The sequence below is a fragment of the Cebidichthys violaceus genome, unplaced genomic scaffold (genome assembly GCF_023349555.1).
Source record: "Cebidichthys violaceus isolate CVI_PGR_0920_01 unplaced genomic scaffold, fCebVio1.0.p SCAF_10, whole genome shotgun sequence".
Taxonomy (NCBI): Eukaryota; Metazoa; Chordata; class Actinopteri; order Perciformes; family Stichaeidae; genus Cebidichthys; species Cebidichthys violaceus.
In genome coordinates this window covers 7,566,630-7,585,538 of record NW_027176263.1, presented here as the reverse complement: position 1 = coordinate 7,585,538, position 18,909 = coordinate 7,566,630, and the positions used below count along the sequence as shown (strand labels likewise).

At 39.4% G+C, this 18,909-nt stretch overlaps 2 protein-coding genes and 1 long non-coding RNA gene across 5 annotated transcripts in view; 1 reads left to right on the top strand and 2 right to left on the bottom strand.

The window, feature by feature from the left end:
- Window positions 1–79: 79 nt before the first annotated feature.
- LOC137877739 (uncharacterized) lies at window positions 80–2,913 on the bottom strand. Its single transcript, XR_011103568.1, has 3 exons — window positions 2,764–2,913; window positions 872–1,022; window positions 80–155 (listed from the first exon to the last, which is right to left on the bottom strand). It is a non-coding gene; the product is annotated as an uncharacterized lncRNA (long non-coding RNA).
- Window positions 2,914–5,430: 2,517 nt separating this feature from the next.
- Window positions 5,431–12,752, bottom strand: znf451 (zinc finger protein 451). Of its 3 annotated transcripts, none has more exons than XM_068723934.1 (13): window positions 12,664–12,752; window positions 11,499–11,559; window positions 11,115–11,198; window positions 10,914–11,027; window positions 9,485–9,596; window positions 9,056–9,206; window positions 8,374–8,500; window positions 8,068–8,227; window positions 7,829–7,976; window positions 6,211–7,691; window positions 6,048–6,119; window positions 5,834–5,899; window positions 5,431–5,583 (listed from the first exon to the last, which is right to left on the bottom strand). In XM_068723934.1, the coding sequence occupies exons 2-13, from the start codon at window positions 11,553–11,555 to the stop codon at window positions 5,543–5,545; spliced, it is 2,613 nt and encodes an 870-aa protein (XP_068580035.1). In that variant the 5' UTR covers window positions 11,556–11,559; window positions 12,664–12,752; the 3' UTR covers window positions 5,431–5,542. The 3 variants fall into 3 exon arrangements, with proteins under 3 accessions (XP_068580035.1, XP_068580052.1, XP_068580043.1); XM_068723951.1 differs by having other exon boundaries at window positions 12,668–12,686; XM_068723942.1 differs by lacking the exon at window positions 12,664–12,752 and adding an exon at window positions 12,028–12,633.
- Window positions 12,753–14,441: 1,689 nt separating this feature from the next.
- dst (dystonin) overlaps window positions 14,442–18,909 on the top strand; it is a 99,295-nt gene continuing 94,827 nt past the window's right edge. Inside the window, exons 1-3 of the mRNA XM_068723921.1 lie at window positions 14,442–14,625; window positions 14,965–14,996; window positions 16,259–16,447. Of these exons, the coding sequence (XP_068580022.1) occupies window positions 14,442–14,625; window positions 14,965–14,996; window positions 16,259–16,447 (405 nt within the window). The remainder of the gene's footprint in view (window positions 14,626–14,964; window positions 14,997–16,258; window positions 16,448–18,909) is intronic.

Sequence of the window (18,909 nt, the reverse complement as noted above, 5' to 3'; positions counted from 1 at the left end):
GAGGCGTAGCGGCCGCACTGCTCCATCATCACCGTGGCCGGCCTCTCCTCGTCCCTCACGGGGTAGGAGCAGCGGCGGAACGTGCCGAAGGACACCGGCTTGTCCATCGGTTCTTCTCCATAGTCATAGTACTGCTGTGAATGTATTTTAGACACCTAAAAAAAAATGTTAATCAGTTTAAGTGTACGCTATATTAACAATATTTTTGGCTCTTTATCCTGCTGTCAGACAGACCTTACTGTAGGGGAAATTAAACCTTTATCAATGCTCTACTCAAAGCTATTAGACAAATACAGTAATTTATATCTCACTGAACACAGGAGCTGCTGGCCTACCACTGCCTTGATCAGTTAGTTTACTGTGACTTTATAGTTTATTTGGATTAACCAAAGTCACAACAGTCCCCCAATTCTACTAATAACCACTAATAATGACTTCTTTAGATGTCTAAAATAAGTTTTGCTGCTGTCCTGTCCACAGCATTACATTGCATTTCTGTCTATTACACTGAACTAGCATATATTTACATACAGAAAATTGTTTGCAAAAATATATCATTTAGTTCCAGCAAGAAAGTTTCACAATGTATTGGCATTTGTAAACATGAGTCTTAAGGATCGACCAGTCAATACAAATTTGACCATGACATTCGTTGTTTTCAGTTTGACAGCAGTTTGTTTTACAAATTGTTAATTTAAGTGTGTTGGAGGGGCCTGTAGTTGAGTGATAGGACAGTGTATAGTAGAGTTTGCCACTATATCTGTCCACCACCAACAGCAGATCCTGTATTTATTCAGTTAGAGTCAATGTAGTATAATTACTCCACACACCACAATAAGCATTATAAGACAATACATGAGGACAGCCTTACCTCCTCAATGGAAAAAAGTGCAGGCCACCTCTCCTGGACTTCTGATACCATAGGCTGCCCCTCTACTACCTCTCTCCGTCGAAGGGAAAAGGTCAACTCCATCTTGTGCCGGATCAATGTGATGTTCTTCTTTTTCTTCTTCATTACAGTGCTGTGAAAAAGTATTTGCCACCTTCCTGGTTTCTTATTTTTTTGCATATTTGTCACACTGAAGCCATAACTACCCCATCCATGTGACTGAATAGATAATAGCCAGGTTGAATCTGTCATGCAGGGGGAAGAGGACATGCAAAATAGCCAACTGAAAACTTAACAGTAAAACATATGCCTGCTAGAAAGGATGGCACTGCAGTATTGAGTGACAGTGATTTATAATTGTCTTAATGAACACAAAACAAACACACCTAACAGTTCAATGACATTTTATATCATATCAAAATCATTTTAAGAGGCACAAAAAAAAGGTAAGAACATTGTGTTGATAGAGAAAACCTGCCACAAGTTGTTCTATTTACATGTTTGGGGATTATAAAAAGAAAGGCAATTCCTTTATAGATGCTTTGGAAATCTTAATTTGAGTATATATTTTGACAGCCAAATCAAATTGTTTAGGATATTAAACCTGTGTTTCTTAACGTGTATGTTTTCAGAGCTTGTACAAAAGGTAATATAGTCCATGAATAAGAGATATGAGATTACAGATAATTACAATTCATCCTCTATAGTAGAGGTTGGTTTATGATTTTTGCCCCGGTTACACCTACAGTCTATGGGCGTATCTATGAGCTACACTCATTGTCTTTTTGATTCCTCACAGTTAGTTATATTTGTAAGTACTCTGGTGTTTCAGAGAATAACGCACAGCACATACAGTGTAAGAGCCACAGGTGTATATATTATTTAATTGGAATTTTGGGAATATTTATCATTTAATTTCTGAATTATGCTCATTGTGTAGGAACTAAGACATGTAAAATATATTGAAAGACATTTATGTTAACAATTGACGCTCCCTTGTGTAGTGTTTTAATGACGTCATGGCGGCAGCAGGTGCAAACGAAGAGCTGCATTAGGCATGGGAGCACATAGTTTTTCTACCGTGTGACAGAGAATATTGTTTGTATATTTAGTTAAAGCTTTGCTACGCAAAATAAAGACAAACGGAAAAGAACTAAACGATCTCCTGTCATTCGCGTAAGGAAATTAAGTCACTGTGCCTGCAGCTCATTTGCGGCTTAATATTGAACAACACCGACAGAACACCGCTACATACAGTATGAACGCCTCCGTTCTTGCTCGAAGCTCACACGCGATCTGCGGAGGCTCGAGCTACGGCGGCAAGCGCGAGAATCAACAAAGCTTTACCAGTTCACACGCGCCATCAGTCACAACCCTCCTTTGAACAGACGTTGATTCAACATGTTACTAACGTTACCTCCACTCAAAATGAATGATATTACCCATCTCATGTCCCCATGTTATACACAAAACATACATAACGTTACATATATTACCGCCGTAAAGAGGATGTCTGTGTAAAATGTTATAACTGGCTTGTACGTGAACGTAACCGCCATATTTGACCGTGTTTAGTCGGGTAAACAGGATTCCACAGCACTGGGAAAGACTGTTTTTTGTTAAACAAATACAATTCAAGTGTCCACTATAGCGCTGGCGCATTGCCGAAGCAGTAAATGCAGCATGTAGCCGTAAACATCACTGTTATACCAGTTAAGCGGGGCTGACGCAGCATTCTACACAGTTAATAACGTAACTAACTGACGTTACATGTGGTAGCTAGTTAGTTGAACTCATTGAATTAATCTGTAGTTTGAAATAGGTCAGTGCACATTACTGATAACATTGGTTGTCTAGTAAAAAAACACACTTACCTAACTTGGGAAACTTCAGGTCAACAAATAGTTCGATAATGTCCAACTTCGGTCCCACGCAGTTAGACTTTCTGTTCACAAGATGTCCGACCACCACGCTCCGCATCGCTTTCAGCCCCGACTCAGACGCGTTAATACCCTGTACATGACAGCAACACGCATGCGCAACGGTCGTTACGTGGTTTTCATCAAGAAAAATAAGGCCCCACTCAGAAATGCTTGTTAACCCGTTTTGAAATTACTTATTAGGGCAACGATAGAGAGGAGTTTACTGACCAGGCACGTTTTTGTTAGTTGAATATGACAAAACTTTGTTTCTGAGTCAGGTTAATTTGAAAACATGTATGAGATCAACGATTGCTAGTTGGCTTTTTTACAGTGTATGCATAATAATATCAACCAGTACATCCCAACAGGTAGCCTATTAAAACCTTATTCTGCACGACGCCCCGAATTCGGGGGTTTGAGGGCTCAGACGAGTAACATGTACCGTCGAAAAAAATGCATTTATCCAGAGCATGTTATATACCAGATTCAAAAAAAGTCTGGGCAACACTATCATGTAAGCCATTTTTACAGACTCCAAACACAATTCTACTAATATAATCAACTAGAAGATTTACCACAATATCACGTATTTTTCGGTTATCAATTGAAGACACCAGATATATTACTGTTATCCATGAGACGCTCAGTTACAATATAGCTTCCCACCACTTGGTGGCGTTAATGCGTCAGTCAGTTGTTTATCAAGCTCCAATAAGCAGAAGAAGACACTCAGCTAGCCGCTAGCCTGTAGCGAAAGCTATGGAGAAGTATTTAAAATAGTGCTGGGCAAGTTAACGTGTTATTATCGCATTAACTAAGTAACGCCGACAATTATTTTATCGCGCATTAACGCAGGTTTTTTTTATCATTATTAAGGGGACATTTTTAATACAAGAACCGGGCAGCGAGCGGTGAACAGCTGTTTGTGTGTGTTTGTGTGGCGTCTCTTCCTTCCGCCGCCCCCCGGGTGACACGTCTCGTTACAGGATCAAACGTGACAATATCAAAATACATATTGTCGTGCTTTTAAATAAACAAATAAGCACGTGAGAACAAACTGCTCTTAACTCTTTATTAGCATAACTTCACATGCACGTTACTGCCCCGGTACAGACTCCCTCCACGTTCCATGGTTCACCTACATTCCCCTGGGTCCTAAGTCCCTCCAGGTACAACTTCTTATCACCCTCTATGTACCAACGTACATTTATAACAAATACCACACATAGTACAAGGTACTCAGCGTTGCATATGTGTCTGACCAAAAAAATAAATGATTCATTTTTTAAAGTTGTTTTGTTTGGAATATGTATAATAAGCATATAATTTAGTTATCCTACTGAGAATTTAACAAACAAAAAAAACATGACAGATAGGTTTGCAGTTTTCAAGGTGTATATTTCAAATTGCATCTATTACACACATGAAAATAAAGTTGTGAACACCGGCTGAATATCTATGATCAGAATCATTTTAAGTATATTTTAACTGCTACTGTGTAAAGGAATACTGCTGTTAAAAATAACCTGATTTGTTTAAAGTGTTTGCAAACCAAATGTTATTGCACTTTTGTTCATATAGCAGTACTTTTAAAATAAAAGTGCACAATACACTACTTTTGAATTCATTATTGAACATTGCGCATAACAATGCGTTTAATCGCAGAAAATCATGCGATTAATCGCGATTAAAATGTTAATCGTTGCCCAGCACTAATTTAAAACAAAAAAATGAAGACAAAAGTGGTGCCAAACCCCCCGAAAAGTCTAAATTTACAATCCTGACTTCATTAAGTACGGCTTTGTGAACAGAAGTAACGAGGCGGAGTCGAGAGCCCAGTGTGTGAACTGTTGTGACTGTTGTTATTGTTCATTTGTCACAGATATGAAGAACAACTTCTGGTTCTGCTATGCCAAAATGAAGACTGCTGAAGCATATAATTCGCATATTATAAGGCTATATTTTCATTTGCACTTTATTTCAATTCTATTTACAGAGAACTTATTTTTAATGTATTTTATTACCACATATTTATCAAATTTTTCTCAGTTTTTTTGAGAGTCCATCCTTTTTTTCTGTAGTAAAACCTAATTATTAGTTATTTTTATGTTAATAAGCCTGACTTGAGCCTTTAAATATGTTCTTGTATAACTTGATTTGTTCCATGAATTGTTAGCCTGTTGGGCGTCTTGTTGTATTTGTATGCAGGTTTACATACACATGATAAATAAATGTGATGATCACATTGCATCATGTCATTTATTTGACATGGTTTTTGCTTGTTAAACTGTAAGTGAATTTGATTTTGTTATTGAATACAAATCAAACCAAGAATAAGATCAATTAGCTAAACCAATACAGTGTTAATATTTGAATGGGCCCTGGGCCACTTTGTACTTGAAAAGTTGGGCCCCGAGGTGAAAAAGGATAAGAACCCCTGATCTATAGCACGTGTGTCGACACACCAAAGTGTTGAGTCTACACAACAGAGGACGTAAATCCACAGACCAACCTTCTAGTATTAAACTGGATGGTTCCCTGGGATGGGAATGCCCAGCATTGGTTATTTATCATGTCATCATATTGATTCATTTACAAATAATTAAAAACACAAAAAAGTAATATGGCAACTATTTATTTAACATATTTTGAACACAAATACCTGGTTCAAAACAGCTCAGTCTGACAAACAAACAAAAGAAATCATATCATATCATATCATATCATGTCCTCAAAACTCCAGAAGACTTCTTTTCAGAGCTTCTTCCAACTCTGTAAAAGAGAAGCAGAATATAAGGATCCAAGTTACAGTACGTCCAAATAAAACACTGCAAAGTATGAAAACTGCCAACCACTAAGGCCAACATACAAGGAGTGTTTATCCAACTAAGTTCTCTGCAGTGAAATGTAATTACTGTGAAATGACTGTCGGTACACAGTCGTAACCTGAAGCTGCAGTGAGTTAACAGTATTAAATACAGCTTGAACATTACCTGCTCAGCCACAGACAGTAAACACATACCTGCTGACTCTCTTTCTTCTTCTGCACTCCGAGATGGTTCATGGTTCATCTCGACATCCGATTCATCTGAAGTAGATCATAATAAATGAGCAGCTGATATATTGTACCGTGACGTTGTATATATGTAAAAGAAAGCTAAACTGTGCATTTGCTTGCTCTCTATTTGTGTAAGTGGCATGAGTGACACAGTGGTTATGTATTGTTTATTGCTTACTTTCACATGCTTCACCCTCTTTGTTGGTCTGATCCATGTTAAAAAACTTTGCCAATGTTTCATCTTCCATCTCTGAAAGGACAATATGAAAACCGGATTAAATGCTGCTTGCAAACATAGATATAAATGTAAAAAAGAAAAAAAGAAAAAGTAATTAATTTACCGTTGGTGTCTGTTGAGATCTCCACAGCATTGAGTTCTGCTTTCACACTGCAGGTCCTGGAGCTCGTGCAAGGCTCCAGTGTACAGTGTCGGGAGTGATAGTGTGTATGGAAACTCGGTACGCCCGCGAAACTCTCCCGGCAAGCCTTGCATTCTACGTCAAAGGTCTTGTCCAGGTTCAAGGCTGCGTGCTTCGTGTAGACGTGAGTCTTCATCTGTGCAAAGGATGGCGCAGACGCGCCACAATGAGCGCACACATATTGACATTTACCTTCCGCGGACAGATCCCTCATGCATTGCGTGTACGTAGCTTTCATTTCCCCTTTCCTCTTTCCTGAGCCCATGCACGGGCATGTGAGCCGACTGGTGCTTTCGGCAACAGCCGGCTGAACGACCTCGACGTCGTCCATGCAGTAGTAGTCTTTACTGTGAAGACTCTTGTAGTGCTGCAAAAACTCGCCCTCGGATTCAAACAGCATGCTGTCGCAGAGGCCGCAGAAGTGGGAGCTCTGTATCTGCCCGCCGTGCTCATTCGTGCAGTGTCTGCGTACAGTGGACTCCTTAAAGAACTTCTGGGGGCAGTGTCCACAGATGAATCTCTGAAAGCTGTGGCTGCTCACGTCACGGCAGTGTTTGCGGACGGCCCCTTCCGAGTCAAAGGTGTCCTCGCACATCCTGCACATCCACGTCTCCTCTGCTTTCAAAGACGTCTCTGTGGTGCTCTGTCGGACCGCGGACTTGGAGAACGAATGTGGGCCGACTCCTCTGCTGGTGGAAGGCTTGGCATCGGCCTTGGTGTCCACTGCGGCAAGCTCCTCGGGCACTTCCCTTTCGGTGAGGTAGGTGTGTCCGCTGTGGGCTTCCGTCACGTGCGACAGGATGTCTTCGTACCGAGGCATCTCCACTTTGCACTTGCGGCAGTAGAAGAGGAAGTTGGAGAGGTGAGCTCCCCCGTGAAAGCGACTCATGTGCAGGCGGGTGATCGAGGACTCTCCCATGTGTTTGCCGCACACGCCGCACTGATGGAAAATTTGGTTCACGGCCAAGAGATGCTGTGTGGCTGTGGCCTCCTCTGAGAACCGTATACCACACTCGCAGAACCATGCCGTTACCGAGTTCCTGCTGGCGCTGCCGTTCACACTCGGTCTCTTCCGTTTGGCTGAAAATTCTTCACAATCACTCTCCTTGTTTTGTTTTTGAAAAGTTGTTTCAAAACCGGTGGGCGGTCTTTTCCTCCGTGCCTCTCGAGACCTCTGGGTGTGGTGAATTTCACTGAACCTGCAGTGCTGAATGAGGGCTCTCTCCATCGTTTGGTTGAGCTCCACGTCATGCTGGGTCGATTCTTTGTGCCTCTCGATTTCAGCTTGGCTGTGGAACATTTTACAGCAGAGGGAGCACTGGCCGCGCACTGCGAGCTGTTTCATCACCTGCACTACTGTTTTATCAGCCTTGGCCACCGCGCAGCCCTGTCTGCAGTGCACACTAAAAAAAGAAAAAAGGAAAGGAAAAATCAGTTCCGCAAAAAACATCTGAACAAAATCAGTGTCCACTATACAACATGTAATATCAGAAGATATTAATACATACACATGCACTGAATAAATCACAATTAAACTTACTTAAAGTGGGCTTGAGCTGCCTGATGTGAGATCAGCACTTTGTGACATAAGGAGCATCGGACGTTGAATGTTACATTCTTGCACAAAATGATGAGACGATTCTTGACATATTGTGAGACAGGAACTGGCAGTGGTCTTCCTCTGGTTTCTTTAGCAAGGGGAGAAAGTAAAAGGTACACGTGATCTTGCTCCTATAATACCTCGACGTATAGAAATTAAAAACGTTCAATAAACCTTACCATTCATGGCGAGTGACTCTGTGAAGTGGTTTTTGGCTGACATGTGCTGAAGACACTCATCTCGCAGGTTGAAGAGGAAGTAGCAGGCAGGACAGGCGAAACACACGATCCACTGATACGTCTGTGTGATGCTGTGACCATCAGCAGCAGATGAGGACACCTGTTGATCAAAACATGTTTTTTTGTGTCAAAATAATGAAGAAGCTACTGTAGATCAACAGCTGTTAATACGCGTTTCAAACACTAATCAATTCATAATTCAAAGAGCAGGAGCTTTTCATAGCACAGTCAGAAAAGTGCATAAACCTGAGACTCGAGATGTTTCCTCCATTCTTCTTCAGTCTGAAAATGTTCACCACAGGCGACACAGGCAAAGAGCTCTGATGGACATCCTTTAAGATTGATGGTTGGGTCACAGGGGGAGTGATCAAACCTACACACAAGATATTTTATTGCAAAAAGTGCCGTATTTGTACTCTGGGAATTGGTTGAAAAGCAGTGCTCGAAGTGGGCCATAGTACTGGTACTTCTACATCTTACGCTTTGATGTACCGTGACCGTTTCTTCTCACAAGCTACAGGTACTCTTCTCTGCCCTCTCCATATCGGCTTCAATCTTATGTTTGGTGCAAGTTTTTTTTTAAATTTGTGAACAAATTTAAAGATTGACACAAGAGTCTGCTCTTTTAATTTACATAATAGGATTTTATAGGGAAAACATTTCCAGAAGATTTAAATGTTCAGAAAAAGGCTGTGATATGTGAAAATAATAAAATTATTATTTAACTCAAGCAAGTTTTTAAGCTTTTTGGGACTATATAACAATGAATGATGGTCCAAAATGATGCAAGTTTTAAGTCTAAAACTTTCAACTTTCTATGGGGGTGGATCCCCAAACCCAATATCTTTTATTCACTGTAGAAATTCTGAAGTTTTTTCCTCTTCAAGCACTATTCAAAAGGTATTACACTCACACTGAAATGGATTACCTTTTTAAGTGGCCTTCAAGGAGGGGCGCATTGTCAAAAACCCGACCACAGTTGATCACTGGACAAGTGTGTCTAGTTGAACTGTTGCCGGGTAAAGGAGTAGGTCTGTTTCTTCTTCCAAAGCCAGAATTGATCACTCCAGGTTTAAGACCTAAATAAACGCAAAGACACAGTATGAAAAGTTAAGACAACATCTAGTATCACTGTAAAAGGGGTAATCAGTCATTGGCATGGCTAAATCTCTTAAAACGAGATTACATTTCATTCATCCCTGTGAAGAAAGTGGATCATTGCAGCAGCACAACATAGCACACTGGTAGAAAAATCCAACAGTACATGACTTAAATCAACTCCAACACTGACAGATTTACAAGTGACAATGTCAGTGATGATCCAACAGCTTTCTGATCCAGATTAAAAAAAATGTACCTGGCATCTTTAACCACATGTCGACACATTGCTTTGCTTCTCGATTAATTCCATTTGGAGAACTAAAGGCCAGCTCCTGCTGTCCGTGAGCTCTTTGTAAGATTTGCTTCTCCTGAAAAAGAGACACAGAAGAGATGAAGGATACCAGAACACATTCTGCATCTTTTATACACTGGCTTTAAAGTACAGATAGACAGATGTCAGTAGTAACCTACATACACTGTTTAATGTTATCTCTCTAAGTCACATACAGTATGATGTTGTATGGAGTACATACACTGTTATTTGCTTTCTATGCATTCTGTCCACAGGGAGGCACTGTTGCTGCTACTACAACAACTTACCTAATTTCCCCCATACAGTAAACCAACACAACAGAAAAAATGTCTACTGAGCATTTTATCCCATCATATAGTTGTTAATGAGGTTTTGCTAGCACTGAAGATTGTGTTTTTTTTTTAAGTGCCCTTGTGACAAGCTCAAGTAATTTTGCTTTTAATAAATGTAAGATGAAGACAACAGTGGTCCAATCCCAACGTCCCCCTCAGGCCTTAAACTCTGAACCCTCAGGGACTTACTGACGTCACCCGGTAAATGGTCGAGTGTGAGAGACTGCGAGGGCTTGAAATGGTGTAAATACGAATGGGACAGCACTTTGCTGCAACATGTCACGTGACCATGACAACGTCAGAAAATATGATGTACAATTGTGAGTATTTATTTTATACTTTGTACTCACTGATTTGAACGTCTTCCGGGCTCTTTCCTCACAAGATGAGAGGTAATTTCACATAATCTAGTTACTCGTTTTTATCAAAACAGCTTCAATGACAAAATTAAATATTTGATGAATAAATAAATAAATATCCTCTAAATTCATGTGGGTTTTTTTGTTCCATCTTTAATTTGTATTGGTTTTGTATAAATTTAATATGATAGGCTGAACACACGCGCTGTCCTCTTTGTTTACCTTTTTTGACACCTCCATGCTTCCACTGGTAAACCCGTGTTTAACGTCATATTTCAATGATTTGTGGGTAATTCCCTTATGCAAAGTCTGCATCAAATGCTGACTTACGGAAAGGGTTCATGAAGGGCTCAATGTATCTGCGAGAGAGCCTCAAACCCTCAAGGATTTTACGGGAGCGTGCCTCAAAGTCTGAGTGTGGAGATTGGGATTGGGCCCTACAGTCTATGGGTATTTATATAAGTTACACTCTTTGTCTCTTCACAGTACATCTTCTTTGTATGCCCTCTGGCGTTTCGGAGAATAATGCAGGTCACAGAACGCATCGGTACATACTCGGAGCTCGAGCTATGGCTACAAGCGCGAGTATAAACAAAGCTTGACAGACCTCCATAAATGTAACAGCTTAATTATAGTCTAGCAAGCAACAAATGACAGCACATTATACTGAAGCACACTTACCTTGAACGCTCTACATTTATCTGATCTTTCCTTTTTCTCTAAGGCCACCTGGTGTGCTAGCCTGTCCAGTGTAGATGTAACGCGCGCTTTATGGCGGGTGATTTTATCTTCAATCTACAGAAGAATAAAAAAGGCAGAGCAACTTCAGAAAACTCTAGACAGACACTATGTAGTAAAAAGGTGCTCCATTCAGCCACTTACCGTGCCTGCCACAGAGGAACATCCCTCATCCTCATTATCACTCAGCAGATCAATGCATTCTAGTACTGGTCTGACAGGGCCCTCCTGAAACCAGTACAAGACACCATGTTAGTGTTATAAAACACACCTACATTTAGAAGATTCAAAAACGTCTACAATAATTGTAGTCATACAATACATGGAGCAGCAGCTTATACTGTTCAGCGAATAAAATATGATATACAAATTAAGTAAAATGGCAGTCTGATTATCAGGCTAGATCAAGAGGTTATTGCACAATTAGTCGCCTCAATGTCAAAAGACAGAAAGTAAACAAATGCAACCGTCATCTCATCCTTTGAACCTATCGATTTGTTTAATAGATAACGTGTACGCGTGACTTACTGACACAAACTCCACTTCTTCCACCTCATCGTCATCTGCTTGAGCTGGAGAAGACATTTATCTGAGGAAATAAAGAACAAGTGTGACTTTTGAAGCTGCAGCCCTAACTTTGATCCCTTTGACTGTATAGAGGAGGGATGTGTATTAGTTACTAGTAAACCAAAGCAAGTGTCAGTAATGCACACATACAACTGCAAGCTGCTGAGATCAGTCAAAGTTAGGACATAATTCCATAACCGTCTTTTTTAATACACTTGTTACCAGTAGGATTTAATTAGATATAAACAACAAAACGAAAATGCGTTTAGTTACAGTAATAGTTACATGACATTTGCATCACCGGATCAGCTGACTAACGTTACCCGAGTACAGTACTCATATCCGGCAGACGTTGCTATTATTGATTGCTCAAACATCGAATATTAAAATGTTGTAAACTACACCAGATGGCAGATATAATACACAGCAACCGTTCAGGAGACTACGCGTCGATGTGAGGCTTGCATAAAGTAACAAACATGTGACTTACTCCGGCGTAATGCAGGACAGTGCTTGATTAAACGTCAAATCTAACATGGGGCGTAACTTCTTCCTCTGTTGCCCACCAGAGAGTGCTTCTCTTTAGTGCTGCCCACTGATGGGTGGAAGCTCAACTTCAGCGGCCTATGCACTAAAAACAAAACAAAAAATCAGTGTTGCTACAATACCGCTCACGGCCACCAAAAGCCCTGGCAGCACTGAGCCGCGAGCTGCTAAACAGCACTCCAACTGCCGAGCGAGGAAGAAATTAGGCGCCACAGTGGAGATTCCAATGCGCTCCATCGACGTAAATCAAGGTTCTACAACTGTACACACACTAAACAACCATGTGAAGTATCCCAACCGGTCGCTGTGTAGTTCACCTGTCTTCTGATGTGTTTATTTTAATCACCAACCATCTTCTGTTCAGCAAATTTATTAGCAGCGACATCTTGAAATGGTTGCTTTCTTTTGACGATAATCCAAAACGTTGCCAAGCGTCCAGGCTCTCAGTGAGCTAACGTTAGCTCTCTGACGTTGGTGGTTGCAACATGTTAACCACGCTTAACTAATGCAAAGCAAAGTTAAACACACTTTAATCACATGGTTGAACTGAACAAATGAATGAAGCTGAGCATGACATTACCTACTGCTTATTCTTTTGTCTCCTCAGTTGACAGACTGGTAGCTAGCTACAACATCCCAAATCAATTCAACGTAACCAACTAGTCTGGTCTGAAACGTCACGTGTTACTGAAGCGCTCCTTTTCTACGCGGAGTGTGCCGTACGGACGGGGATTGCTGGTTGTTACTACGGAACAAATGCGAGAGCAAACTCCGCCCGTCTGTTCTTAACTAGTCCGGGGCGAACTGTGTAGCTGTTGCGACTGTATTAATATTTGAGTTCAGAATGACGTTATGACTGTACCCAGGTTATTATTACAGTAACTGTAACTTCTATGCTGGTGTAATGATTACGTGCATGAATGTTTTTTATAATGTTTATACATACATACATTGTGGTTATGTGGACATAACGTTTATGTTGTAAAGATACCTTACATCTCAGAAGACATGCACGATACATTTGCACATTTGTTGCAAAAAATAACACATTAATTGGTTGATTTACCACACATGGTAATTAATTGAACTGGCATACTGTGTGTTAATAATATATATATATATATGTATATATATATATATATATATATATATATATATATATATATATATATATATATATATATATATATTAACATACATGACACAAACTGAACATATGCTCTATGCTGTCATACATAAATAATATATACCACATATCTATTAAGTACATATGCTGACATACAGAATCATTCATATGTGATTACTGCTTGTATGCAATTCTTTATTATGGGAATGACATACATTAATAATTAATAATGCTACATTAGTCAACATATAGTGTAAAAGAATAACCATATACAAACATTCAGATTATGTATATGTTACATATGCTGTATATTATAATTGTATATATGTTTTCATCATGTAAAATATATATTTACATATGCAGTGGTATATTGGTTTATTGCATATATGGACAAATGCAAGCAGTATGCATATTTTGTGACATATACTACTATCATGTCATTGACTTGGATTTTTTGGTTTAGGTACAGAATAGCTCTTTTAAAATTGCAAATAAAACTTGTTTTTCTCCCCATGTACTTTGTTTGAAAGAGTCTTTTATCTGACTGAAGGAAATACGCTCTAAATGATATCAGTCCATCCAAAAAATGACATAACCAATGTTGGATTATGATTAGAGTTGGTTCCTATTTTTCTCCCTAATCCTGAAAGTGTCTGTTAATAGCAACTGCCTCGTTGCAGTGCCTGTCAGTGCAACAGGGTACATTTCACTAAGTCTACACGGCAAAATATACTTAAATTAACATTTCAGACAGACGTTAATGTTATGTCACCAATAATAAAGTGACATTGTAGGTAGGGTAAAAAAGAAAAGCTAAACGTGTTCCCTATTATCTGTCTCACATAGTCGATTGAGCTTCACAGACACACACGGGTGTGTAATAGTCCTAATATTATTGTTATTAATATGATAGCACTATCCTTTAGGGCAGCCGACTCTGCAGCAGATTACTGCGATGCTCAGCTGAATCTGCTGACTCTCCCTGCCCCTGTTATAAATAAATAAATAAAACTTGCGTCTCTGCTGAGTCATGCACTGTAGTACCTCACAATAATGATATCAATAGTCCGGGCTGACCACTTTGAACCTGAACGCTTCACGCGATTTGCTGTGCGATGCTTCACGCGTGTCACTCAGTGTCTTTATTCTCATCTTGAGCTTCCAGCGACATATTATCGGCAGGAGAGGAACCAGCTGTCTGACTCTGCGGGATCTGTCCTACATCTCGACTCATGATGATTGCTGCGGCGTTTTTAGTGCTGTTGAGGCCGTACAGTATTCAATGTGTGCTGCTGTTGTTGCTGCTCTTGCTCGGGACTATAGCAACAATTTTGTTTTTTTGCTGCTGGCATCGCAGGCTTCGTAATGGAAAACATCCAATAAAATCAGTGCTCTCCGGACGCACCAGGAGCCGCGGTGAGTAGCGCAGGCCAGCCGCATCTCCTCATCCGGATAACTCATCTCTTACGTGTTCTGGATGTGCTCACTGTCTGTTTTATCTATTCTAGCAAGCAGCAAAGTCTACATGTAACATGTCTGCGGTATGGGCTGTAGGAGAAAACAAACACACACTCAAATATGTGTTAATAAGTATGAAGACAGAGTGTTGTGGATTAGTTTGTAGCCTAGCCTAAAATATCTGGAATTATTGGTAATAAGATAAATGTCTATAGTTGATATTTTACATGTCATAGGCTACTTTATGGTAAATGTTAGCTCCATATCTCGTTCTAATATATGTTATCTCTCTTTTAGTGGGCCTCCGAACACATCATTTTCGATCAGAGGTAGGATGAACTTTTTTAATTATGGGTTTGAGCCCTCTGTCATAGTCAACAGCAAGGAGACGTCAGGAGTTAAATGTGTGGAAGCCCTATGTAGCATCTGCTTTATGAGCTACACAAGAATAACATTATAAATGCTTCACCCAAAAGCCCGTTTCTTTGCACTTTCACAGAACTGCATGACTATTTTAAGGACCATGATGTGCGCAATGCGCATGTGTTATCAATAAATAATGTTGGTGATTTTGCGGTTTCATTCTTTCAGGAGAGTTGAGACTCCGTACAGTGAATTCTTAGAAACGAATATGCTTAAACTGAGATGTAAATGAGCCGAGAGAAACACAATGTTTGTGATACATGTATCAGCTTTATGCCCAAATGCGTCAGCAGAGCTTCAGCCGTTTCCGTTTTACGCACTTTGCTTTCAAAATAAAACCACAAAAATATAACACCTATGAAAATACATTAAACAGTTTATACACTAACAAATTGCCATCTTCGAATTAAAACTGTTATATACTATGGCAAAAGCAGTCTTAGTAGACATAATTCCTGTGGTTCAGTAATTGATCTTCCTGGCATGACTTATGGAAATAATTTCACTGTAATTCAAACTGAAATGAAAAAAAGGGACTGGTGAAAAGTAGTTACGGTACAGCTCAATACACTTTTGTCAAACCCCTTTATTTATTAAGTGCCATAATGTTGTATTGCTGTTGATTACATGTGATGCCTAAAAGCAAACCTTTCGTGATTCTCTGTGGTTTTGAAGTTCCAAAAGCAAAAGCTTCTAAAGCTTTCCTTCCTTTGCAGGTTATGTTATTGAACCACAGGACACTGAATCCCTGCTGGCTCAGTACTGTAGGGATTCAGTATCATGTTCAAGGGCACAACGGTAGGGCAGTTGCTGAGCCTCAATGTTGAAAAACTGTCTCCCTGATTGTTACCTTCAAAAATATTAAGTCAAACAATACACATCTTTTAAAGAAAAACTAAGGGTCATGTGAAGCAAACGGTAGATCAAAACATCAAACTGTTATATTGAATAGTTTGCTTTTCCTGCTCCTGTGGTGATAGGCGTTGCTTAATCTTTCTCAAACACTTCTGGCTCAGAAATCTAGGCGATATACCACAACAGTGCCTCCATAGCTTAAGAAACCTAAATAGAATCACAATTATTATTATTATTGTTATTATGAGAGCTTTTAATTTGTCGGCTGAAAGTATAATCTGTTGCCAGCTTGACATTTGCTCATGTTTCCCAGGGCTTCAGGCACAGTCCACGTCATGCAAGAAGGAGCATACACGCTCGAGTGACAGAAGAAAAGCCCAATCTGGTCGAGATTCCTGAAAGCGAACCGGATTCATCATCGACTCTAAGAAAACGCAAAGTGAAGAAGAGAGTCCTGCCAGAATTTTACCAGTCTGTACAAGTCACCCCCACACGCAAACCTGTAGGTACCTCCCTTAGTGCAGCCATGATTAATACTGATATTATGTTGTGCTTGCTCCACTCCACAGGGACACCAGTGTGCCTTTGAACCTGGTAATGATTCAGCAGCTTGCTCAAGGACACAGGGCAAGTGTTTGTCTACAGGGAGTAAACCCTGCTCTTGAAGGATGCTCATTTATAGGTCCAATGAAATGATTACTTTTGTTGTTGTTGTGTTGTTACCTTGTATCCCTGTGTGCATTGTTAAGTTATTGATCATAAGATGAAAAATATGGATCGAGAAATCATTTTTAGTTTTAATCATAGTCAAGCTCTTACCGTATAAACCACAGGTTTAACAAAAAGGTAAATGTGGATCTCAAAGTAATTTCAAGAGACCTTTAAAGGCAGATTATATTCCATAACTTAGTATGAACAATTGAACATCTCTCCAATAGGTAATCTAATTTTGCTTTTAATAATATATATTTAAAAAGAAGCCAAATACAAGTTTTGTGTTAAATAAGTATTATTCAGTCAACAACTTAAACCATGAATTTGGCTAATATGAAGTTCTATATTCACCATGCTCGAGTGTTTTTACATTAGCATGCAATTTCTAAATGGGTTGCAGTATTGCGGTAAAGATGTGATAATTAACTTACATTAACAAATCAGCGCATTTAACTTATTTAAAGATCATTAGTCCCCAGGGAGTACACAAACATATCAGACGGATTTTGAATTTGAAATGATAATACAATCCAATAATATGTTTTACACTAGTTTGTAATCATTTTAGATAGCATGCTGGTACATGTCCTCCCTGACCCATTCAGGTCTGTTAATGATTGACTATGTTTGTATGGGAACATAATATGTGGGTCTTTATGTTACCATGTGAATTAGCAGCACTGCTTCCAAACAAAAGTCTGCTCATCCTCCGTCAGTACTTTTTTTTTTTTACCAGTTTCAGATAAGGTAAAGTAAGGTGAGGAGTGAGACAGTATAACATCTGACCCACATATTGATCCATGTCTTCCTGGAAGGGAACGTACGACTACAGGAAGAGAGAGCTGTAGAAACACAAGGCCTCTGATGGAAATGGTTACTTAAGGGAACATAAGGCAGAGCTACATTTGTTAAGCCCTTCTCTATGCATTGTTGCTCTATTCTGACAATATCTTCTTCTTGTTCCAGAGAAGAGAATCCTGATCCCACATTGTTTTCGAATGTCATTCATCGTGTCCAGAATATTAGATATCCTCCACAATCTTTAGCCCTACTGCATAGGGCTGTTACTGCTGTATTCAACTTAGCACAACTTGACATGATGATGTTGGAACTGACTGTGTTCAGAGGAACTTATTGATCTGTGTGAGGCTGTTGCAACACTCTGCTTCCATTAGTTGTGTTGCAATTCTGTAGATATCAGGTTCAAAAACATACATATCAGCTTGATCAGAGTTATATCATTTTACATTAGCTTCTGATGCCTCTACACCAAGTAGTTTGTTGCCATGGGTAAACAAAATCCATGTAATATATACAATTGTATTGACACATTTGTTGTTCAGGTGAAACACTTGTGCTGGCAGACAGCAAAAGATAAACAATAATATTGTTATTCCAAAAATTTCAAAAGGAGGAGATTCACATAATACTTTAACCACAGCAAGAATAGCAATTTCAAGACTTTTGGAATCCCGAGAGCTCAAATATGTTCTGTAAGTGAGCTGACTTTAATATGTGATAGTCGTTTATGAACTAGTGCAGCTTAGATCAACCCACCATGAATCATTCATGATATATTAGCATGTGTAGCCTTCACTAAACTGTGCAACATGAATAATCCAGAATGATTGAAACCATATTTTCTGTTTTTAACTGATGATCTTTTTGGCCAGTGTAAAGGAACTGTACTGACTTCTTCACATATTGTATTCACAGCAAGTCACTCGGCTGCAGTTTTTATTTCATGTACACCACTAGAACAGAGTGTGCATAAATGCATCTCTTAATTTTATTGTGAGATTTATTGAATAAGGACTGCTTATTTAGCATATATGCAATTTAAAGCATTATGTTAGGGTTTGATCAAGACATTATTTTTCACAGATCAATACTCTGCAGCCATTGTATTTTCAAATGATAATGACAAAAATAGTCAAATAGGTGACAGTGACATGTTCTTTCTTTTTTTTAACAGTAACAGCCCCTGAACAAAGAATATTAGGTGTTAAAGAATAATGGAGAAGATATGCCTTGAATGGAGTGATGGGAGGGAGGGCCTCTAGTACTTCAACTGTTCTTAACCCTGTTCTTACAGTTTCCTCCTTATATGAAAGAGGGGAACAACTGACTCTGGATAATGTACACGTATTCCTATAGCAGCCCAAGTAATGATTATTTAATGATAGCCAGAATTTATTTTCCTTCAACCATGTAGTTTTTTTCCTTTTAGTGCTAGGAATTATGTATGAG

What these genes read in the sequence shown, in the direction of transcription:
- znf451 (XM_068723934.1), bottom strand. Translation starts at nt 11,555, where the DNA reads ATGTCTTCTCCAGCTCAAGCAGATGACGATGAGGTGGAAGAAGTGGAG. An exon ending in AAGAAGTGGAGTTTGTGTCA is followed by an intron (nt 11,199 to 11,498) that starts GTAAGTCACGCG and finishes TACTGGTTTCAG; the next exon opens with GAGGGCCCTGTCAGACCAGT. An exon ending in GGAAACATCTCGAGTCTCAG is followed by an intron (nt 8,228 to 8,373) that starts GTTTATGCACTT and finishes TTTGATCAACAG; the next exon opens with GTGTCCTCATCTGCTGCTGA.